We start from the raw sequence: 23,376 nt of genomic DNA, 5'->3' as shown, positions 1-23,376 counted from the left end.
ATGGGCTCCACTCCAAAAGAGAGAAAGAGGGAGAGGGTTAGGGAAAGAAGGGAGCAGAAAGAGGGGGTGAGAGAGATGGCCAAGAGCTACAGTCAGTGAGTGATAGGTCTGTGATAAAACCGGGGAGAGAAGGCTCTCCTAAACAATGGAAGTCATGACCACATTTACAGCCAGGACGAAATAGAAAGGTCCCACAGTTAATCTGGCCTCACACTCATTAACCTATCACCATAATTGGCAGGGCAAAAAATTTGAATATTCAAAACAGGCTCTTTCTGCCCTGTTACGGCAGCCGATACAAGGGCATTTTAGGACTTTTAGGAGTGGAGAGAGTGAGAGAGAGAGTGGAGTGGAGTGGAGTGACGGGGGGTCCCACGGGGGACCAGTACGGAGAAGAAAATGTACGATATGTATGCATTCACGACTAAGTCGCTCTGGATAAGAGCGTCTGCTAAATGACTAAAATGTAAAAAAAATGTAAAAGAGAGGCAGAGGAGAAGGAGAAAGAGAGAAAGGGTGATGGATCGAGAGCAGAGAGTTGTGGGAGAAGGGATAGGAAGAGAGAGAGTGGGAGAGGGGTAAAGAGAAAGCGTAAGAGAGCAAAGGAGAGAAAGAGAGAGAGACGGGGAGGCCCTGCAGATGAAAAGAGTGGGGCAACACTCAGCGCTCCATGCAGCACACTTTCTTGACTTTTTAAAGCCAAGGAACAGTTACATAACCCAGGCCCAGCAGTCAGAATTAGTTCACATCTTTTATGTCTCGCTTTTCTCCCTCCTCCTTTTGATCCCTTTTTCTCTCTCATTAAAACTACAGACAGTAGCGAGAAAATACTGGGGCTCCTTTGCCATTAATTCAAACGTAATTCTCACAAGACAGAAAGTTCAGGAGGCTCTTCCTGAAGTGGACTCACTCTTACAGATCTCTACACTCTTCCATAGAGAGACACTTCTGTAACTCTGTCTCTTTTCCCCTTGCTCTTTCTCTCATTCACATTCACTACTGGATTGAACATTCTCTCAGATCAAATGTAAATCAAAACCAATCAAATCTAATTCTTAGCTATGATTGTGTGTATATTTGTGCTGTGCAGACAGTGTATGTGTGTCTGAATGCGAGGATTCATCGTGTTTGTGAGTTTGGATAAACAGAGGGATGGTGTGTGTGACTCTGGTGTGTGTGTCAATGTGTGTCATCTTTCTGACTGACCGTCACTATCCTCTGGGTTTTCATCGTCGTCAGCTGAGGCCATGCTCTCGCTCTGAGACGGGTCCCGATCACCCCGTGCCCGCCGGGTGTCCTGAAGAAACACACAAACATTATACAACAGAGTACATCCACTTCACCGTCCGTTTGTAATACAGAAAATACATTAAACATAGTTTAACATTTATAGATTAAAGATGGTGACAGACATACATGTTCTGATATAGAGATTACAGAAACCAAACCACTTCATATTGTACCTGAACACGGGTGTATTCATTAGGCACTAAACTGAAGAAAATGTACTGAAAAAGGGAGGGACTCCCTGGACTTGTCCCGACGACAAGATATGCTTATTTTTGCTTGCCTTTGCAAATTGTTTTAAAACAACCATGATATTTAATTGTGTTGAGTATTGCTGTACCTGCTTGTGTTGCTGGAGCAGGTTGTCCAGGTTGTGCCGTCTCTTGTAGTTGAAGTAGAAGTTCTTGCACTGAGCCTCGCTCTTGGTGCCCACCATCTTGGCAATGGCTGGCCAGTTACGCCCATGCTCCACAAGGCCTGGCAGAGAGAAAAGAGACTGGGTTGGGATCTGAAACTAAAACTGACCCAGATTTAGCCTAATCATTGAACCTTAACCTACTACTGAGTGACACCGCCTCACCTGGTAAAACTCTTAACTACTGATCTCTCTTGTTCACACGCCCAGTTGTACAGTCACCCCAATGATCCTTGCTGCCATGGCCTGGAATTCTGCCCCACCTTGACCAGCACTAATCTAATCAAACAATCAGCTTTGATGAAGTCTTAATAAACTGTTTAAGACAGACAGACTGCGCTTTCAGAGAGGTGCATTGGACTGGAAGACCGACAGCAGATTACCTTTGACATTCGGGTGTCTCTCCTCCCTCCCTCCCCCTTTCTCCACTGCACCGTTGAGCTAAAGGACACGGGCACTTTGACAAATCACCTCAGACTGGAGCCCAGTGGAGGACAAAGGCAAATTACAATACCATCTAAATGAATGAGGAGAACGAGGACACTCTTGACAGAACATTTATTGAAACGTTTGGAGTCACTTGTATAGAGACTTCCGTGTGGAAGTATCAGGTGAGGAGTACTTCAGGCTCATTGACTGTAAAACAGTCTCATGATCTGATATGATATTTAGTAATAGTTCCTCACAGTCCCCTCAGGAATAAACAATACACTAGCCCATTGAGAAAATATACTGTATAATACACCTATACTACATGTACGCAACATTGGCATCATCCATCCACCCTAAAACACAGCTCTTCACATCCCTTACTTAGTTTTACAGTAGTCATCGTAGTACGTGTCTTTCCTCAAAAGGATTTCAAAAAACTTAAGTTGTTGCAGTTGGATTGATCCCTAGTACTCATCATGTGGCCTACCACTACTACAGCAGTACCACACCAAGACCAAATCAGCCAACCCCCTCCTCACATGTCCAAACCCTGTAACAGCTCACATGAAGATGGAGCAGAAAAAACATCTAAGAAAAAAAGTTAAGAATAAGAGGGGGAAGGCCCCTCTCTGACCCGTCCAGCAGTAAACTCAACATACACAAAGCTGAAAATGAAAAAAAGAAAATGAAGCAGAACACCGTGCCAGAATCTAAAGACGTCATGTACACCATGTCTCCGTCAGGCAGCCCAATTAATAAAAGTTCTCCTAACAAATATATGTCAGCTTTTAAGAGCTCCCCCTCGGTCCCATGCTTCCCATCCGGAACAGTTTGTGCATATATTATGACAACATTTTGAGACGTCTTTGTTCTTTCTTGTCTTCAGCAAGGGTTTTTCCGGCTGTTCATGCACACTAAATCTTTTCTCAAGGCAAGCCTAAGTTCTGTAGCCAAAGTCTACAACCCTTCAGAGATTAGTCAACAGTACGGATTCTTCAATTAAGTGTTTGTCATTGAACGAGAGGCTAATCGTTTTCATGCAAAAAAAAAATAAAAAATCCCTTGAGAAATACTGCACCAAACATCTTAGTTAGATGTAAAATTGCTCGACTAAGAGCTCCTTGGCAAAAAACGACAAAATTAACATATTTCTTGAGTTATCCTAGATGAATTTTGACTATGTTGAGGAAGTGTATATTGGCTACAGTGTCTGAAGATGGGTACTATTGCCGCCTTTTTCAAGTTTTTCAAGCGAAGGTCTTTTAACCTAAGCTAGCATATGGAATTGTTTTAAGGTCACCAAGGATAATTTAAGCGATTTGATTGAATTTTAAGGCCCCTTGAAGTATATAAAAAAAGATTATTTAATGAAACACTGAATTTGGCCTAACTGCTATTAGCCCATACGAACGCATTGAACAACAGATTCACTACATGGAACAACAGACATGTCTGTCCTGTATCTGAGCAATATAAGAAAGATAAGGGATTTAAAAATATATATTTAAAAATATTTTTTTTATACCTGTATTTAACCCCTTATTTTTGGCACTAAACCATCTCCATTATTATTCTTGCATAAAAAAAAAATTTTAAACTGGTACTGGGGGACCTTCAGACAAGGCTTGTGGGCATCCTTTCACCTTTCCACAGGAGCGTCATATTACTGTGTGGCCCAAACTGTTCGGACACCACAGACAGAAGTTGGCAGATTAGCTGTACCTGCTTCAGAAGGCGCTTGTGGGGGTCATAGAGCAAAATGGGGAACACTATCGTGAGAATGAGTCTCACATCCATCCATATTTGTAGGCCAAACCGTTCGGACGCTACAGACGATTTAGTGAAAAGACCAATATTTGGGATGTCTCATGGTCTGACAAACAGTGCTCTAGCTCTGCCACCTTTCATCCGCAGATGCGGAAGTGCGGCATCGACAGATGCAGTGGATTGAGATGCATCCGATGCAAAAAAAATGCTCTCTCTAGCTTAAAAATTGACGGATTTTTATGTTTTATTATGTTCATTAGATGTCTTTGGGGCCTAGGAAATCGACTATAGGGGGTAATTAAGGGAGTATGTGAGCATACTCACTCGGCTAAGCGCCAGCCGATCCGAAGCATGCGGAAGACTTAAGTCTCTCTCGCTCTCCCTTTCCACCATAGACTACACTGACAAAGCTAGAGTGCTGGGAGGTAGCTATGGTCCGATGGGGGTTGGGGTTATGGGTCAACCACACATGGACGAGTGTGTGATGCAACTGGCGAAAGCTGAAACGCTGTGGTGCATCCACATTCAGTAACTGCATGAAATGAAACACTCAATCTCAAAAGGAGCTGTTTTAGATAAAAAAGGCTTCAATTGTAGAGCAACTTCAAAATAAGTCCTGATCCAGAAGCCTGACTGTGTTTTTGTGAATAATATGATCTTTAGAGCAAGCCCAAACTGTCACGCTCTGTCACAGAGCAGAGCCACTGCAGTTAGATACCAGAAAAAAATATCCTTGCTCAAACAACTCCATCCTGCTTCCCCCTTAAAGTCTTCACCAGCCAGGGGAGTGTCTGAGAGTGAGAGCTTGTATGGGAGCAAATGATGAGGAGAGAGAGAGATCAAACTAGAGAGCGAGAGGGTTGAGAGTGAAAGAACGCGAGGGAAGGAGAGAAACGGTAAATTAAGAAATAAAAACGAAACGCTACCTTTTTTGGCAACCTCCATCTCCTCCTCGGTCCAGCGAGAAGTCTCACCGGTTTCAATGTTCGCGGCGGCAGCAGTTCCTAGTGCTAAAGTCACAGAGAGAGAACAGAAAGCTCCATATTAGCCCACAGAGATAGTACAGTGTAGCTCGGTCCGCTTCTCAGCAGTCTCCTTCTCAATGCTGCTAATCAAATAATCTGTTTACATTCAGAGGCTCGCTGCTGAGGCCTGCACCTCACACTCCCTCTCTTTCCCTCTCTCGTGTTCTCTTGCTCTTTCGCTATCTCCCTCACAACTAGAACGACCCCCTCCTCCTGTCCCTCCCTCTTTCCCTCACAAGGGGAGGGCCCCGTGTCAGCTGATCTGGCTCCAGACAGCATAGAAGTAGAGAGACGCACCTCCCACCCTCCAACCTCTTTGGGAAACGGCCTTGGACAAAGACAAACAGACAGACGGAGAGAACATCCCGACAACAGAGACAGACAGACTGACTAAGTAACCACTCCTCTCACTGCTACACTGCCACATATCCATTAACCACAAACACACGTCTCTCTCTCAGTATCAGCCTGTCCACACTGACCCCTACCTCCCCTTCATCCACAGCCAAATTCACAGAACAACACACTCAATAAGGGAGGATGGGCTGATGGAAGCTGGGGCTGAGAGAGAGAGTGAACCCTGGCCCACTACTCCATGGGACCCATAGAGATTGCGTAAACTTTTTCCACATTCTGTTGTGTTTGTTGCGTTACAGCTTGCATTTAAAATTGATTAAATTGAGATTTTGTGTCACTGGCCTACATACAATACCCCATAATATCAAAGTAGAATTAAGTTTTTACACATTTTTACAAATGAATTAAAAAATTAAAAGCTGAAATGTCTTGAGTTAATAAGTATTCATCCCCTTTGTCATGGCAAGCCTAAAAAAGTGGACTCACTGTGTGCAATAAGTGTTTAACATGATTTCTGAATGACTACCTCATCTCTGTACCCCACACATACAATTCTTTAAGGTCCCTCAGTCGACCAGTGAATTTCTTACACAGATTCAACCACAAAGACCAGGGAGGTTTTCCAATTCCTCGCAAAGGGCATCTATTGATAGACGGGTAAAAATTCAAAAGCAGACTATGAATATCCCTTTGAGAATGGTGAAATGTTTAATTACACTTTGGATGGTGTACCAATACACCCAGTCACTACAAAGATACAGGCGTTCTTCCTAAGTCAGTTGCCGGAGAGGAAGGAAACCGCTCAAGGATATCACCATGAGGTGACTTTAAAACAGAGTTTAATGGCTGTGATAGGAGAAAACTGAGGATGGATCAACAACATCGTAGTTACTCCACAATACTAACCTAATTGACAGAGTGAAAATAAGGAAGCCTGTACAGAACAAATATTCATAAACATGCATCCTGTTTGCAATAAGGCACTAAAGTAATACAGCAAAAAAAAATTGTCCTTTTAGTCCTGAATACAAAGTGTTTTGGATTTGCCCCAAACGTTACAACACATTACTGGATACCACTCTCCATAATGTTCAAGCATAGTGGCGGCTGCATCGCGTAATGGGCATGCTTGTAATCGTTAAGGACTGGGGAGTCTTTCAGGAAGAAAAAAAAAGGAAAAACTGAATTGTGCTAAGCATGGGCAAAATCCTGAAGGAAAACCTGGTTCAGTCTGCTTTACACCAGACACTTTACACCAGAATTCACCTTTCAGCAGGACAATAACCTAAAACACAAGGCCAAATCATCACTGGAGTTGCTAACCCAGAAGACTGAATGTTCCTGAGTTAGTTACAATTACAGTTACAATCTACTAGAAAATCTATGGCAAAATGGTTGTCTAGCAATGGTCAACTACCAATTGAAAATCATTTTGAAAATAATAAATGGGCAAATGTTGCACAATCCAGGTGTGGAAAGAGCTTAAAGACTTACCTAGACAGACTCACAGCTGTCATTTTTGGCAATGGTGATTCTAACATGTATTGACTCAGGGGATTGATACATATCTAATCAAGATAGTGTTTTATTTTTCATAAATGTTTTACAAATGCTAGAATTTCTCTTCCACTTTTACATTTGAGTATTTTGTGTAGATTGTTGACAAAAAAAATTACAATTAAATCCATTTTAATCCCACTTTGTAAAAACATTTTGAAAAAGTTAAGGGGTGTGAATACTTTCTGAAGGCACTGTTGCTGCAGTATGAACCCCTGACATAGGACTTTTCTTTCTCTCGAGGAGATCCACGCCAAGACGGCTGCTAGTGAACGGTCTAGGGCCATACATAGTCTGTTAAATCTACTCAACAAATGATAGCTGAATCGCTACTTCCGTCCCATGGCACACTCAACTCACATGTTCGCCTAATCCACCCGGCATTCCCCCGTTCCCCCAACATGCCTGTTAAGATCCAGGGAGGTGGTCAGGTCATTAATCTTGCCCTGCTCTTTGAAGAGATATGGCGAGACCGAAATGGCCCCCCCATTCCCTATATAATGGTCTGCTTTTGACCCGGCCCATAGGGCTCTGGTCAATAGTAGAACACTACATAGGGAATAAGGGCCCATAGGGCTCTGGTCAATAGTAGAACACAACATAGGGAATAAGGGCCCATAGGGCTCGGGTCAAAAGTAGTGCACTGTATAGAATAAGGGTGCCATTTCAGACATAGACATTGTATTTATAAATCTGAGTGGGAGGCTAGAACAGACTGTCTGACATTCAGCACACATACATCATAAGAAGCTTTCAGAGCAGCACAAGGACTAGGCTGAGGTACAGCTGAGAGGAGCCATGTCAACGTGTCCATCCTAGACGCCACACTCTATTGTCATGGTGATGATGGCTAGGGTATACGCTCGACTCAGACTGAGCCCTCTGGCTGGGTTATACAAGCGAGAGATCGGAGGTATTGTGTTGAGGAGCAAAAACAACAATAACAACAACCTGAACCTGGTAGGTATTCAACGAGATGAAATTGCAGATAGAAATGTAATGAATATAGCTGATTCCTTATTCAACCAGACCATTTTAGTAGTTCTAAACAATAAAATGTATATCTGAACAGACCCCAGTTTTTGCCAGGCAAGCAAGTGCATATCCTATCAGGTGTGTGTGTGAAGCGTGGTGGTGTTTTTCTTGAAGCTCAGTGGCATGACATTTACATTTGAGTCATTTAGCACAGGGGCTCACAAACGTTTTCACTCAGGCCTGTCTTCCAGCATTTGGGAACATCCTGCGCACCCCCCCCCCAACGTCTATTTCTATGGGCACAAGCACTGTTCCTGACAAACTGTTCACACACCTCGTTGGTGGAGAGAATTTAGCATGTTTAAAGCTAATTTCCTGTAATTCTACACAGTTTATCATGGGGTGCAAATAATCTTTTGGAGTTTTAAAGCAACTTTTCTTGCAATTCTATACACTTTACCATGTCTAATATGTATTCATGTGATATTTGAGTGACAAAAAAAATTACAACAATATCTATGGGCTTAAAAAAATACAAAAAAAAGCATTAGCTGACATGGGCTAGTTGTTCTGGACATTTCTGACAAGTTATAAATAGCTCTCTAAGGTATGCAACTAACATGACAAGAAGAACTGATTGCACTACCCAATTTAGAAATGTACACCTTGTGCATTCTACCGTGTGCGCCCCCCTGCCGACCCCTCGCGCCTCCTTGGTAACTTGAGAGATTTGTTTATGACAGTTGCACTGTCATACTTTCAGAATTGTTTGGCGAGCTATGCATAGGAGGCCTGCGAGCTACTTGTAGCTGGCGATCGACCTGTTGGAGACACCAAGCGCCACACACACACTTGTTCATACATCCATAGCCGAGGTTCAATAACTCGAGTGGACGCAAATACCACAAAACCAGTAAACCACCCTAGTAAGTGTAAAAGTCTCTTCCTCCTTTATCTGTTTGAGATGCACCTTTGTAAAAAAAAATATATATATAATTAGAGGGGATGGTAAAAAATGTGTAGAAAGGCTGAGGTGCTTACCTCCTCTGTTAGGGTCCATGGGAGCTCCACCTGGTGCAGTTTTGGTGGGCTCTCTAATGGCCTTCTGTGTAGTAGGCTCAGCTTTGGGGGGCTGAGGAGACTCTGCAGGCAGGGCAGGCTCAGGGGCGGAGGCCGGCGGTAGTGGCTCCTCGGTCGCCACGGAGGCAGCCTCATTGGCCATGGAGCGCGTGGTGATCCTTCCCTTGCGCAGGCCCTGGCTGTTGGCGGTCTTTCTGCCGCGCGGCGTGCTCTGCTCCTTTCCGTCCTCGTCTTCCCCACCGTCACACTTGTCTTTGTCTTTGCCGATGTCCCTGAATGAGATGGGGGCAAAAGGTTTTACCTCAGCATGGCTGGTAGCATAGCATCAATAACACATAATTACCACTGTGGGTCAAGGGGATTCTGCAGTTTAAAAGCATGAATGACAGTACGGTTATACATTTTTAGGCACATTTTGACATTCAATTGATTTATATTCTACTCAAATCCTATCCAATGGACATTTCCAGAAACTGTACAAGCCTATTGTTTTGCACAGAAGAACGCTTAGGAAAAAGCCATTTGCAGAGTCCCATCAACTGGATTTAAAAGTACATTTTCATTAGCAGGTTTGTTTTACAGGCACTTGCAACGAGGCTGCCTCTCATTTGGTGGTTGGTTAGGACACAAGTCATGACTAACTGCTTCCCACGGATCCAGCTGGGTAAACAGGCAGGAAGTCATCTGGCTAATGGCTTAGTGTTATGGGGCCAAGATGGCCGCCACGCTCTCCTCCCCTCTCAGAGTCAGCTCTTTCTCAATTCACCTTTCCTTTCATCCTTTATCGATCTCAAAATTAATTGGAGAACGTCCGAGGGAGAGCAGGACACAAGTAATCAAGGAAAGACAAATTGAGAAAGGGCCAGAGAGCGTAAGCAAGAAGTAAACACAGGCCAGGTCAGAGGGAGGAGTACCTTCCTTCCTAGAAGAGCAGAGTCAGTAGACAAGGTCTGATTTCCATTTAGGCCTTGAGGGAGCATTTCAAATACCATTCTGCCTTTCTGCCTTGGTTTTATGGTTTTTCAAACTGCAGGATAGGCGGAACATTGAAAGCAGTCCGTCGGTGGGTGTTATGCTCAGCCTGGCCATCACGCCAGAGAAGGGCAGTGGTTCGCTCCCTCTCAGTCTCTCCCCCTCTAGCTCAGTCTCGCTCTGGCCTGATTTACATTACATCTAAGAGGGATGATGATCTCTGCAACAAGGCTCCAGAATTCCTGTTGCCTCAACTGAAAGCTACAATTTACTGGGAGGTACAGATTCTCCCTCAGTGTCAATGGGGGGTCAGGCCGAGGCTGAATCTAGCTAGGACTAACAGCAGTACCTGTGGGAAACCCATGAGCAAGTGTATACGCACACACACAGCTATTCAAAATTCACCTGGAGTCCTCCTTTTCATCTTTCTCTTCCTCTTCCTTATTCTGCTCGTCCTCTTTTTTCTCTGACTTCTCCGATTTCTCCTCTTCGATTTTGTCGTCTGACTTGTCTTCTTGTGACGGTCGTGTTATTTGCTAGAATAAAAAAAAAATTGAGCACAAGGATATACACATTATAGTTAAATGTATTTTCAATTGGTAAATATATACCTGCCAACTCTTGAGAGAATCTTCCTATATGATAACTCTGCTCAACTTTCATGATGTCACAGAGAACACTCTAGTCTATGCAAAGTCATCATGATGACGCATAGCACCTCGGAGTTCAATCTGGGCCAGAAAGTTTACAACAAAACCTCAACGCAGCCCATTGCTAATTCACTTCTAGTTTTGAAAAAAATAATTTAAAATTTTTAAAAAAAACTCTGCCCATGTTTGAATTCCTATTTAGTGACTGACTGAGTGGGGCTAATGAGGCACACAGCTAAAACAGCACGCCATGACCCACATCCCTTTTAAGGCAACAACAACACAATAGTGGTGTGCTAGAAGAATACCCTGTAGGAAAGGAAGGATTCAGAAGGAAAAATAACAGGCACTGACAGTGTCAACAAAATATCAAAGCAATACACTGACTGTCCTATAAAATCATAACATAAATCTTAGAACGACCTATGGTTCATTTCAGACATGATATACCATTTCATGGCATATTAATGCACTCTCCAGCCAAGGGAAGCTACAAATCAAACAGCAGTTAAGTCCATCTGTCCATCCACCTACATTTACTGTTGCAGCAACAGCCCAGCCTACCACTGATGCTAAAAGTTCACTGTGAAAGACGCCAAAGGTTCACTGTGAAAGACGCTGGAGTGGTCTGCTGCTTAATTCTTCAGACTAAAGCGAGAGCAGACGGACTGCCCCACTAAGTGAACAACAGTACAATGTCATAATGTGATAAGTCTAACTTCCCTTGGGTTATTCCCCCCGGCATCAGGGCAGTCCAATTTCCTCAAAGCTAGCTAACCAGATAAGAGAAGGGAACCAGACAGAGGGAAAGTGGAGTTTAACAGCCTGGTCATGCACCCAGTGTAGATAAGATTATGACTATGACCTCCATTGATGATCTTCACATGGAGAGGGTGTCCACAGGATCATGATACACATACAAACATCATAAGTACAATACAGGCCATTGTTCCTTCTGAAGTCAGCCTGTGTAAAAAATCGAAAGCCTCACATGATGACTAAATTAAGAGAATTACAGTGAAATAGATTGGGTGAGTGAGAGGGTGTCCTGGTCCTGAACCCATAACCACCCTAACACGACCTGACTAAGCGAAAGCCGAGTTCATGTACTCAATCATTCAAGTCATTACGATTTCCCATGATAACTAGTAATCACGTTAGCCTACAGTATGAATGCAGATGCTGTACAAACCACGCTTTTCTTTTGCAGACACCAATCAATATAACTTTTGACTACAAAAGTCAACACTGATGCACCGATGAGAAGGATCTTAAATGTTGTATTTATAAATGCTATACCAAACATTAGGAACAACATCCCAATAGTGAGTTGCACCACCCCTTTTTTGCCCTCAGAACAGCCTCAATTCGTCGGGGCATGGACTCTACAAGGTGTCTAAAGCATTCACAGTGATTCCCATGTTGACTCCAATCTGGTCCACCAAGAATGGTGGTGGACCATTCTTGATACACACAGGAAACTGTTGAGCGTGGAAAACCCAGCAGTTCTTGACAACACGGTACGCCTGGCATGTTTTGCCCATTCACCCTCTGAATGGAGCACATACAGAACCCATGTCCCAAGGCTTAAAAATCCTTCTTTAACCGGTCTTCTCCACTTCAGCTATATGTGTGTATATATATATATATATATATATATATATATATATATATATATATATATATATATATATATATATATGTGTGTGTCGGAAATGTACATACACCTTAGCCAAATACATTTAAACTCAGTTTTTCAAGATTCCTGACATTTAATCCTTGTAAAAATCCCCTGTCTTAGGTCAGTTAGGATCACCACTTTATTTTAAGAATGTGAAATGTCAGAATAATAGTACAGAGAATGATTTATTTCAGCTTTTATTTCTTTCATCACATTCCCAGTGGGTCAGAAGTTTACATACACTCAATTCGTTTTTGGTAGCATTGCCTTTAAATTGTTTAACTTGGGTCAAACGTTTCAGGTAGCCTTCCACAAGCTTCCCACAATAAGTTGGGTGAATTTTGGCCCATTCCTCCTGACAGCGCTGGTGTAACTGAGTCAGGTTTGTAGGCCTCCTTGCTCACACATGCTTTTTCAGTTCTGCCCACACATTTTCTATAGGATTAAGGTCTTTCTGATGGCCACTCCAATACCTTGACTTTGTTGTCCTTAAGCCATTTTGCCACACCTTTGGAAGTATGCTTGGGGTCATTGTCCATTTGGAAGACCCATTTGCGACCAAGCTTTACCTTCCTGACTGATGTCTTGAGATGTTGCTTCAATATATCCACATCATTATCCTTCCTAATGATGCCATCTATTTTGTGAAGTGCACCAGTCCCTCTTGCAGCAAAGCACCCCCACAACATGACGCCGCCACCGCCGTGCTTCATGGTTGGGATGGTGTTCTTTGGCTTGCAAGCCTCCCCCATTTTCCTCCAAACATAACAATGGTCATTATGGCCAAACAGTTCTATTTTTGTTTCATCAGACCAGAGGATATATCTCCAAAAAGTACAATCTTTGTCCCCATGTGCCATTGCAAACCATAGTCTGGATTTTTTATGTAGGTTTTGGAGCAGTGGCTTCTTCCTTGCTGAGCGGCCTTTCAGGTTTTATTTAACCTTTATTTAACCAGGTAGGCAAGTTGAGAACAAGTTCTCATTTACAATTGCGACCTGGCCAAGATGAAGCAAAGCAGTTTGACACATACAACAACACAGAGTTACACATGGAGTAAAACAAACATAGTCAATAATACAGTAGAAAAATAAGTCTATATATACACAATGTGAGCAAATGAGGTGAGATAAGGGAGGTAAAGGCAAAAAAAGGCCATGGTGGCGAAGTACATACAATATAGCAAGTAAAACACTGGAATGGTAGATTTGTAGTCGAAGAAAGTGCAAAGTAGAAATAGAAATAATGGGGTGCAAAGGAGCAAAATAAATAAATAAATACAGTTGTTGGGGCTAAATTATAGATGGGCTATGTACAGGTGCAGTAATCTGTGAGCTGCTCTGACAGCTGGTGCTTAAAGCTAGTGAGGGAGATAAGTGTTTCCAGTTTTAGAGATTTTTGTAGTTCGTTCCAATCATTGGCAGCAGAGAACTGGAAGGAGAGGTGGCCGAAGGAGGTGTTGGCTTTGGGGGTGACCAGAGAGATATACCTGCTGGAGTGCGTGCTACAGGTGGGTGCTGCTATGGTGATCAGCGAGCTGAGATAAGGGGGGACTTTACCTAGCAGGGTCTTGTAGATGACCTGGAGCCAGTGGGTTTGGCGACGAGTATGAAGCGAGGGCCAGCCAACAAGAGTGTACAGGTCGCAGTCGTGGGTAGTATATGGGGCTTTGGTGACAAAACGGATGGCACTGTGTTAGACTGCATCCAATTTATTGAGTAGGGTATTGGAGGCTATTTTGTAAATGACATCGCCGAAGTCGAGGATCAGTAGGATGGTCAGTTTTACGAGGGTATGTTTGGCAGCATGAGTGAAGGATGCTTTGTTGCGAAATAGGAAGCCAATTCTAGATTTAACTTTGGATTGGAGATGTTTGATGCGAGTCTGGAAGGAGAGTTTACAGTCCAACCAGACACCTAGGTATTTGTAGTTGTCCACATATTCTAAGTCAGAACCGTCCAGAGTATTGATGCTGGATGGGCGGGCAGGTGCAGGCAGCGATCGGTTGAAGAGCATGCATTTAGTTTTACTTGTATTTAAGAGCAGTTGGAGGCCACGGAAGGAGTGTTGTATGGCATTGAAGCTCGTCTGGAGGGTTGTTAACACAGTGTCCAAAGAAGGGCCAGAAGTATACAGAATGGTGTCATCTGCGTAGAGGTCGGATCAGAGACTCTCCAGCAGCAAGAGCGACATCATTGATGTATTCAGAGAATAGAGTCGGCCCAAGAATTGAACCCTGTGGCACCCCCATAGAGACTGCCAGTGGTCCAGACAACAGACTCTCCGATTTGACACACTGAACTCTATCAGAGAAGTAGTTGGTTAGTAGGTTACGTCGATATAGGACTAACTTTACTGTGGATATAGATACTTTTGTACTTGTTTCCCCCAGCATCTTCACAAGGTCCTTTGCGGTTGTTCTGGGAATGATTTGCACTTTTCGCACCAAAGTACGTTCATCTCTAGGAGACAGAGCGGTAGGACGGCTGCATGGTCCCAGATCCAATGATGAACCAGATTTATTTTGATTTTCCCATGATGTCAAGCAAAGAGGCACTGAGTTTGAAGATAGGCCTTGAAATACATCCACAGGTACACTTCCAATTAACTCAAATTATGTCAAGTAGGCTATCAGAAGCTTCTAAAGTCATGACATTTTCTGGAATTTTCCAAGCAGTTTAAAGGCACAATCATTTTAGTGTATGTAAACTTCTGACACACTGGAATTGTGATACAGTGAATTATAAGTTAAATAATCTGACTGTAAACACTTGTTGGAAAAATTACTTGGGTCATGTACAAAGTAGATGTCCTTACCAACTTGCCAAAACTATAGTTTGTTAACAAGAAATTTGTGGAGTGGTTGAAAAACGAGTTTTAATGACTCCAACCTAAGTGTATGTAAACTTCCGACTTCAACTGTACGTGGAGATAGCGAGAGAGCACGAGCGAGCGAATGCCAAGAGTGTGCAAAGCTGTCATCAAGGCAAAGGGTGGCTACTTTGAAGAATATCAAATAACATATTTTGATTTGTTTAACACTTATTTGGTTACTACATGATTCCATATGTTATTTCATAGTTTTGATGTCTTCACTATTATTCTACAATGTACAAAACAGTAAACATAGTGAACGTTCATAACACATAAGCATACACATTTTGTGGTAATCCTTTTTGATGCATTCATTAACAGCAGTAGATACTAGATAACAGAACTCCTGGGTCAGATGCAGATCTGGGTCAGACAAGTCCAGCAGAGTGATTGAGAATAGAGCAACATTCTTTATCATCATTGCTGGCAAGGGATACCACCAACTCCCTCCCTCCCCCTCTGCCTGATCCACGAAAGTGCTGTGCTGGAACAAGTCTGGCTATGCCAAACCAAACATCCCATGCTGGTACCAGATGGGGCTAACGAAGGTCAAAAACCCAATGGTGAGCAGACGGAATGAATCAGAGCGTAGCAGAGTCAGAGACAGCGAGAGAGTCAGAGCGCGCGAGAGAGAGAGTCAGAGCGAGCGAGAGCGTCAGAGAGAGAGTCAGAAAGACAGACAGTCAGAGAGAGAGAGTCAGAGAGAGAGAGTCAGAGAGAGAGAGTCAGAGAGAGTCAGAGAGAGAGAGAGCAGAGAGAGAGACAGTCAGAGAGCAGAGAGAGAGACAGTCAGAGAGCAGAGAGAGAGAGCGAGAGAGAGTCAGCGAGAGAGAGTCAGCAAGAGAGAGAGAGAGAGTCAGTGAGACAGCAGAGAGCAGAGTGAGAGACAGTCAGAGAGCAGAGAGAGAGTCAGAGAGAGAGAGTCAGAGAGAGAGAGAGATTCAGAGAGAGAGAGAGAGTCAGAGAGAGAGAGAGAGAGAGTCAGAGAGAGAGAGAGTCAGAGAGAGAGAGAGAGAGAGAGTCAGAGAGAGAGAGAGAGAGTCAAGAGAGAGAGAGAGAGAGAGAGTCAGAGAGAGAGAGAGAGAGAGAGAGAGTCAGAGAGAGAGAGAGAGAGTCAGAGAGAGAGAGAGAGAGTCAGAGAGAGAGAGAGAGAGAGTCAGAGAGAGAGAGAGAGTCAGAGAGAGAGAGAGTGTCAGAGAGAGAGAGTGAGAGTGTCAGAGAGAGAGAGAGAGAGAGTCAGAGAGAGAGAGAGAGTCAGAGAGAGTCAGAGAGAGAGAGAGTCAGAGAGAGAGAGTCAGAGAGAGAGCCAGAGAGAGAGAGTCAGAGTGAGTGAGAATTTAAAAAGGAGGGACAAGAAAAGGATGAGTTCGACTACATGAAGATGACATTGGGGGGTGGGCTCCCTCTACAGACAGAACATAGCATAGAGACCACTTGGCCAAGTAGACGGGTTGTGTTCAGCAAAACAAAACACATTTGCAACCAGAAAAATCTATAGGCTACCTCCCTGTTTCACTCTATTTAAAACATTTCAGTTCTCTATTAAAGTTATTCCTCCACACTAGGGCAGTCCTGGTGGGGTCAGGGAGGCCCTGCGTTTGTTTTGGAGGCCATCTGCCCACCACGATGGCTTTCCTGCTTTCTCTCCCCATTCTGCTCAAGTGCTTCCAGTGCTGCCTTCCACACTACAGATGTTCTCCAGAACTCAATGGAGCCCTGTGGTCCGCCAGGTTTTTACAGAGCTTTTTCCCCCTGACCTGGTCTGAATATTTTCAGAGTTTTAATTTCCCCCCTGCTCACTTTTAGCTGATTCACTAGCGCTGTTTGAGTTAGGAAATGACTGAACCCCAAGTCTTTTCCTACTCTGGAGTTTTTAATGGGGCATCAAACACTTATCAACAAACTGTAATAAGAAAAGAACAGGGGCCTCCTGAGTGGCGCAGCCGTCTAAGGCACTGCATCACAGTGCTAGAGGAATCACTATAGATCCGTGTTCGATACCGGGCTGTGTTGCAGCCGGCCGCGACCGGGAGACCCATGAGGCGGCGCACAAATAGGCCCACCATCGTCCGGGTTAGGGGAGGGTTTGGCCGGCTGAGATGTCCTTCTCCCATCGCACTCTAGCAAGCTCCTTGTGGAGGCCCGGGCACGTGCACACTGACTTCAGTAACCAGCTGTACGATGTTTCCTCCGACACATTGGTGTGGCTGGCTTCCGGGTTAAGCGAGCAGTGTGTCAAGAAGCAGTGCGGTTTGGCGGGGTCGTGTTTTAGAGGACGCATGGCTCTCGACCTTCGCCTCTCCCGATTCTGTACCGAGTTGCAGCGATGGGACAAGACTGTAACAACGAATTGGATACCACGAAATTGGGTAGAAAAAGGGGTAAAAAGTACCACAAAAAAAAGGTACAAAATAAACTGTTCAAAAACACCCAACTAGTTACTGTTTACCGCTAGCTATCCAATCGTCTACCTAAATTCAGTTCAGTATGACCTTGACTTAAATGAGCTGGGAAAACAGAATAACCCTTTAAGAAAACACTCTCCATTTAGAATTCAGGCGGATTTGGTTTCTTCGCCAAGAGAGCAAACAGAATAACCTTTACAGAAAATACTATCTACCGCTAGCCATCTAACCCACCTAACTACAATTTAGTTTGACCTTTTACGATCCTATGAGCCAATAGGCTAATCCAATTAGACAACAAATGCACTAGAATGTCTGTCCTCCACTGCACTGCGCTCCAGACCTGGGTTTAAATACTATTTGAAATAATTTATAATACTTTATCAGTCCTTTGTTGCGCTTGCATGGTTTCATGGACAAATAGAATAGTCCCAGAACTGCAAAACCCACCCATCTGGCACTCCTGGCAGGTTAGAGCAAATGCTCAAAGTATCTGAAATGGATAGTACTTGAACCTAGGTCTGACTCATAAACAGTGGCTCATTCAATCTTAACCTGCATGTCATGATCCAGGATCCAGTTCACTATGCCAAGTAGGCACCTGAACATTTAGGTTGAGGTCAAGGCTTGGCTCTCTTTGGTATCCAAAGCTAATGGGATCTGCTTGACTGCTGCCAAGCGATTAAGAAAATAACAAGGGAGAAAACCCACTTCTTCTTGCCATAGCATCTACAACAAAAGGAAGCATTGTTGAGAGTAGTTGTAAAGACAGACGTGGCAATTAAGATTTAACTGTCCGCAATGTACATTTCTTCTCCTGCCGTCTGTATGAGTGAGTGTAAAGCCTGCCACTTGCTGTAGACGAGAGAGTAACATCCATGTGGCTTTTATTGAGGGTAGTAATTCCCATTAAACTGCATAGGGATTTGGTTCCAGCTCATGTCTAGGTCACCTTTAAGACTCCATGACATGACACACACACACACACACACACACACACTCACGCCCTTTGGCCCTGGAGGACGTGGCTGGAGGAGAAGGTCAGCAGCCTCTGGCACCTCATGAAATAACAGCCATTCCAGTCAGGAGCCATTTCAACATTCCACATTGCAATGCAGGGGGACACACAGAGGGACACACAACAGGTTTGGTGGAGAGACAGACATTTTGGAAATACAAGTGTAATGTGGATACCTTGTATGTATTTTTTCTCCAATGTACAATTGTTTGGCAATTACTTTTAAAACGCAATAACTATGAGCTACTACTATTTCAAAACAGATCCATTCTACATCCATAATGTCTAGCATGAAAAAAATATGAGATTTCAATAAAAAAGGAATCGTTACACTAGCACTTTGAAATGTTCTTGAGTCTTCACTAAAGATAGAGTTAAGTAAAGAGGGGAAAAGCATGCAGTCCCTGTGCTCTACATTTTCACTGGTTACTGGGTCAGTGCTGAACATGATGAATGATAGAAAGGGGAAAAAATGACTCACACAACCTCTAACAGGGGCTGCTGAAATTCCTCTCCAACTCTATTTGCAGGCAGCAGGCACATTTGTACAAGCAACTAGCCTACCGTACATCAACAACAACAACAGCAAAAAGCAGGCACCGTGCACTGCAGCCATGAGACTGATTGTGCAACAGTACAGAAAAAAAAAGGAACTGGACTGAAATCCACACAGTGTCCCCTGTTGTAACTTTAAACGTGTGTTATCAGTAAGGTTAAATGCAAGCAACTGTGGCTGTCCAAGCAACTGAAAGAGAACGGGAGGAAGAGCAAAAGAGCACGAGGAGAAAGAGATCAGTCGAGCAAGGAGAGAGAGAGAGAGAGAGAGAGAGAGCGAGCGAGAGACAGACAGACAACACACCACAGTACTAGCTTCAAAGTCAGCAGCGACATACCTGCAAGCTCATTTGTCGTTCATAAAAACCTTGTTGCCATTGATCAAGCCACAGCCTATAGGCGTAGCGGGTGCGAGTTTGGCCGGACCCCCGGTAGCGGTAGTGATACCTCCATTGCAGCGGTACAGATACAGGAGGACAGCAGCACCAAAGTAGAGCTCCTTAGAAGGGCTGTCTGGCCCCGGCACTGCCGCACATATTCCAGGAAAGCATGTCATCAGGCCGTTTAAGCCGCCTGAAAAATCGCCCATCTCACATGCACACTCTAATCTATGGGGGGTTACTCAAGGTAATCCCTGCCGAGCGCTTCTCTTTGATTGGCACTCGCAGCAGCATAGCAAGTTTTTTGGGCCTGTCATATCACTGGGGCGTACCACTCTGCTTTTACTGGGGGGGGGTGACTCTCTCGCTTACCGCCCAAGAAAGAAAAAAAGGAAATGGAGATGGGAAAAAAGTTTAGCAAAAATGAGTTTATACAAGCTGGCTAGCCAGCCCCCAGTGCAGACTGTCAGGTTTGTTTTCCTCTTTCTCCTTTTCTCTCTCTAGCTATTTTACTAACTCTTTTTCCATTGCTCGCTCTCCCTCCCTCCTGCAAGTCACTACACACATTCTCTGGGGAATTTTAAAGAATTTACAAAAGCTCCAGCCAACGGCTTGTTTGGATCAGCACAACATCCGGCCTGGGCAGGCTGAGCTGCTTTCCACCAAATGACGAGGCCGTGGCATTTTCACTTCACTGTCAATGGGCAGTTTAAATGCATACCGCAATACGACTAGACGTTTACTTTACCTAACTTTATTTAAAAACAGGCAAGTCAGTTAAGAACAAATTATTATTCACGAAGACGGCCTGTCAATAAACAATGATGCATTTAAACACATACCGCCCTGTAACACAAAGTTCACACTGCAGTTTTATGAAGCCCTATTACAGAAGAAATGACTTCCTAAAAGCATTTGCATAGAAGGTCATAGCGGCTCTGTACTCTGGCAGAGCTAGGCTAACAGTTGTGATTATTGGAATGATTATGCTGAGGGATGCTAGACAGTGGACACATCTTGCCTCCACTGACCCCAAAGCCAAACTTGTGATCAGTCCTCCTGGCTCCCAGACAAACAGAGCCTTCTCTGTTGTTGTTAAAATACATACATCAGATGATCCAGGGTTAGCGGAGGCTGCTGCTTGCATAGACTAAAATATAGTAAGACAGTCACTTCCTCCAACTATTTATTGAAGTTGTCAGAAGCCAGACAATCCTTCAATGAGCTGCCAAGTAGTAAAAGCAGGAATGTCCACTGACTTGACACACAAACACACTGGTTTATTATTTGATCAAGTATGAGTACTTCATGCACACATTCTAACCACTTGACTGGTGGCATTCATCTGCAGTGGTTCAGAAGTAGGGAAGTCCACTCGTGGCTCCACCCTGTAGTTGTACGCTGTTACCCTGCCCGGCGAGGTAAGACTGATGAAGGTCACCAGGCAGTGGGAAAAGCACTTGTGAAAGGACACAACAATGTCACTTATAAAATGTGAAGTAACAAACTATAACTATTAAGATACCGTTAATACAACTGCGCCACGCCAACAATTTCTCACATCGAATATACCCCGTTTCTCCCCACCATAATTTATTGTTAAATATTTTCCAGATAAAACACTGTAATCGGTGATGCAAACTGGTGAGGGCCCAAAAAGATTACAAAAAAAAGGTGCACTGAAACATGAAAAAAATCTGTAAACTGAGTGGGGTTGTCAACATTTTACTAACGACGTAATACCAGGCCAAGTACCACAATACCGAGTAGTATCGTGATACCACAGGGGTTGCCACACCCTTCCCAGGACACACGTTCCCCGATTTCTAAACGTTCTGCACAAAAGCCTGTCCCTGTGATTGACACCTCTACTCAACACAACACATTTACTGTACAATAGAACAGGTTACTGCAGAAAATAGCTGATTTGCTCTTATCCAAAAGGCGTGTGATTGGACAGGAGGAATATAAATGCATAATGATGCAGTAAGGGTTAACACACACTAGGCCTATATGAAACCATCTTTAGCCTACTTTTCAGAACACTTTACACACATCACTCTCTCTCTTCACACACACACACACACACACACACACACACACCACTCACACACACAGCTCCCAAAAGTTGGGCCCAAAAATAATTTAAGGAACATTCTAAAAACATATATTTTTATTCAGATTTAGCTTAGAATAATATTGATTAGGCATATGCATCCTACCCTTGAAGCATCTCTTTGAGCAGGCCGTCTATCCCTTTTTCCCTGTGCCATTGTGCACAGCCAAGGTACCATGTTGTTAGCTAGCTAGCCAAGAAACATGACTAAACAAGGTTGTTTGTTATCAAACGAACAACTTGCGACCTGTGAGTAGTATAAAACGGCCAGTGACATGGTTTATAAAATTATATAAAATGTATGCCAATTCGTGGTAGAAAGGGGAGAAAGTAGCTCCAGTAATATGGGGCATAACCTTTGAGTGGTTTTCAGTGACGTAAAGGTGCAAGCATGACTGTCACTGTGCTGTTTTTCCTCTATGGCAGGGGCACTCAGAGGCTGCTTGACAGCGAAGCCTAGTCAGACTGGCTCTGCTTGTTCTTACCGGTGAAATGAAACGATACGTCGCCACTTAGCGAGCTGCTCCAATAATTAAACAAATGTAACAACAGAAACCCCATCACTGCCTGCACACCCCAGCTTTCCATTACGGCTAAATAACATTTTAAACCTGATGGAGATGTCCGGTGAGAAGCAGCGGAGTAGGCTAATGGCTGGTTGGGGATACTGCTGGATGCTCACAGCGGTCACACATGATATCAGAATGCTTCATCCAATAACACATATCTGGCATCAGGCTTTGAACTCTGTTTGATATTCCATTTGTAAGACACGTAGGGAGGCATTCTGTGCATTCTGTCATTAATTGAGAAAATGTAGTGATCCCACAGAGAGGATCTGTTCGCGCCTATCTTTTACACCTCAAAGGGTGATGCACTCTGCGTATGCACACTTCATCGTCAGACCCCCCCAAGGATGACCTATTTTGAGATCAAAACTGTGAATTTGGCCGAAAACTGACGTGTCTGCATCCCTGTGCTGTGTCAGAGAGGGAGGTGAGAAGAGGTGGTTAATCAAACCCTGTTCTCCAGGTGGTGGGCGATATTTGGTCTGGAGGCAGCACTACTGCTAGATCAACCGATTATGATGTCTCTGATATGATCCCACTCCCTCTTGGTGCTCTGCGCTTCTGTGACCGGATCTATGTGTTTGGTTGGCTGGGGCCCTAATCCATACATAAACAGAATGTTCTGTACATACAGGGCCAGAGAGAGCCAAATGCGTCAATGAGATGCATACACAGGGGCCAGAGGAAGGGCCAGAGGCATCGATGAGGTAGAAAAGCCCCATAAGGAAAGCAGAGGCAGTCTATCCTCCTGGTAGACAGCCAGTGGAGAGAGGAGAGCTCAGACACCATACGAGCTGATAGGGAATGAATGATGTAATCAGCTGTTAGATCTATGCTGGGAATTTCATAACAAGGTTAAATGTTAGTCAGAAACATCAGTCACAGGTGGTGATGAGTCATGGAGATGATCGATCATCGACTCACAGCGTTCAGCGTACAACAACTCACAACATTTTACCTGAATTTTGTTAATAATATCATAACCCTGCAAACGTAAACAATGTGTACCAATGATAAAAAAATCCAGTATGGCAGTTAATAGATGGGACTTGTATTCGTTTCATACTAAGACGTTGTTCCGCCAACTTTACCATACCGCCAACTTTTTCCCGCCTTTTCCTTATATCTGAAAGGTATTGCCGGTATCAAAGCCAAAACTTTTAATTGCGCCTAACGACCTAGTAAGCATTTTGGTTGACTTCTGCCTACGGCTTAGTATTAAACGTAGCTGTAATGGCACACACTATGCTCTTAAACTCTT

General features: G+C 43.9%; 1 protein-coding gene across 9 annotated transcripts in view; it reads right to left on the bottom strand.

Annotated features, from left to right (window-relative positions):
* LOC106567980 (nuclear receptor corepressor 1) overlaps positions 1-23,376 on the bottom strand; it is a 121,857-nt gene that overhangs the window by 28,454 nt on the left and 70,027 nt on the right. For 8 of the 9 annotated variants that reach the window (XM_014137920.2, XM_014137919.2, XM_014137922.2 and 5 more), the window contains 5 exons: positions 10,273-10,403; positions 8,857-9,167; positions 4,828-4,911; positions 1,628-1,764; positions 1,207-1,297 (listed from right to left, as the gene is read on the bottom strand). In XM_014137920.2, the coding sequence (XP_013993395.2) occupies positions 1,207-1,297; positions 1,628-1,764; positions 4,828-4,911; positions 8,857-9,167; positions 10,273-10,403 (754 nt within the window). Of the gene's footprint in view, positions 1-1,206; positions 1,298-1,627; positions 1,765-4,827; positions 4,912-8,856; positions 9,168-10,272; positions 10,404-19,388; positions 19,644-23,376 lie in introns of those variants that run through there. The other variant, XM_014137928.2, reaches the window with a different exon arrangement.

Source organism: Salmo salar, chromosome ssa13 (assembly GCF_905237065.1).
Source record: "Salmo salar chromosome ssa13, Ssal_v3.1, whole genome shotgun sequence".
Taxonomy (NCBI): Eukaryota; Metazoa; Chordata; class Actinopteri; order Salmoniformes; family Salmonidae; genus Salmo; species Salmo salar.
The sequence above is the reverse complement of the archived record's forward strand: the minus strand, read 5'-3'. Positions and strand labels throughout refer to the sequence as shown.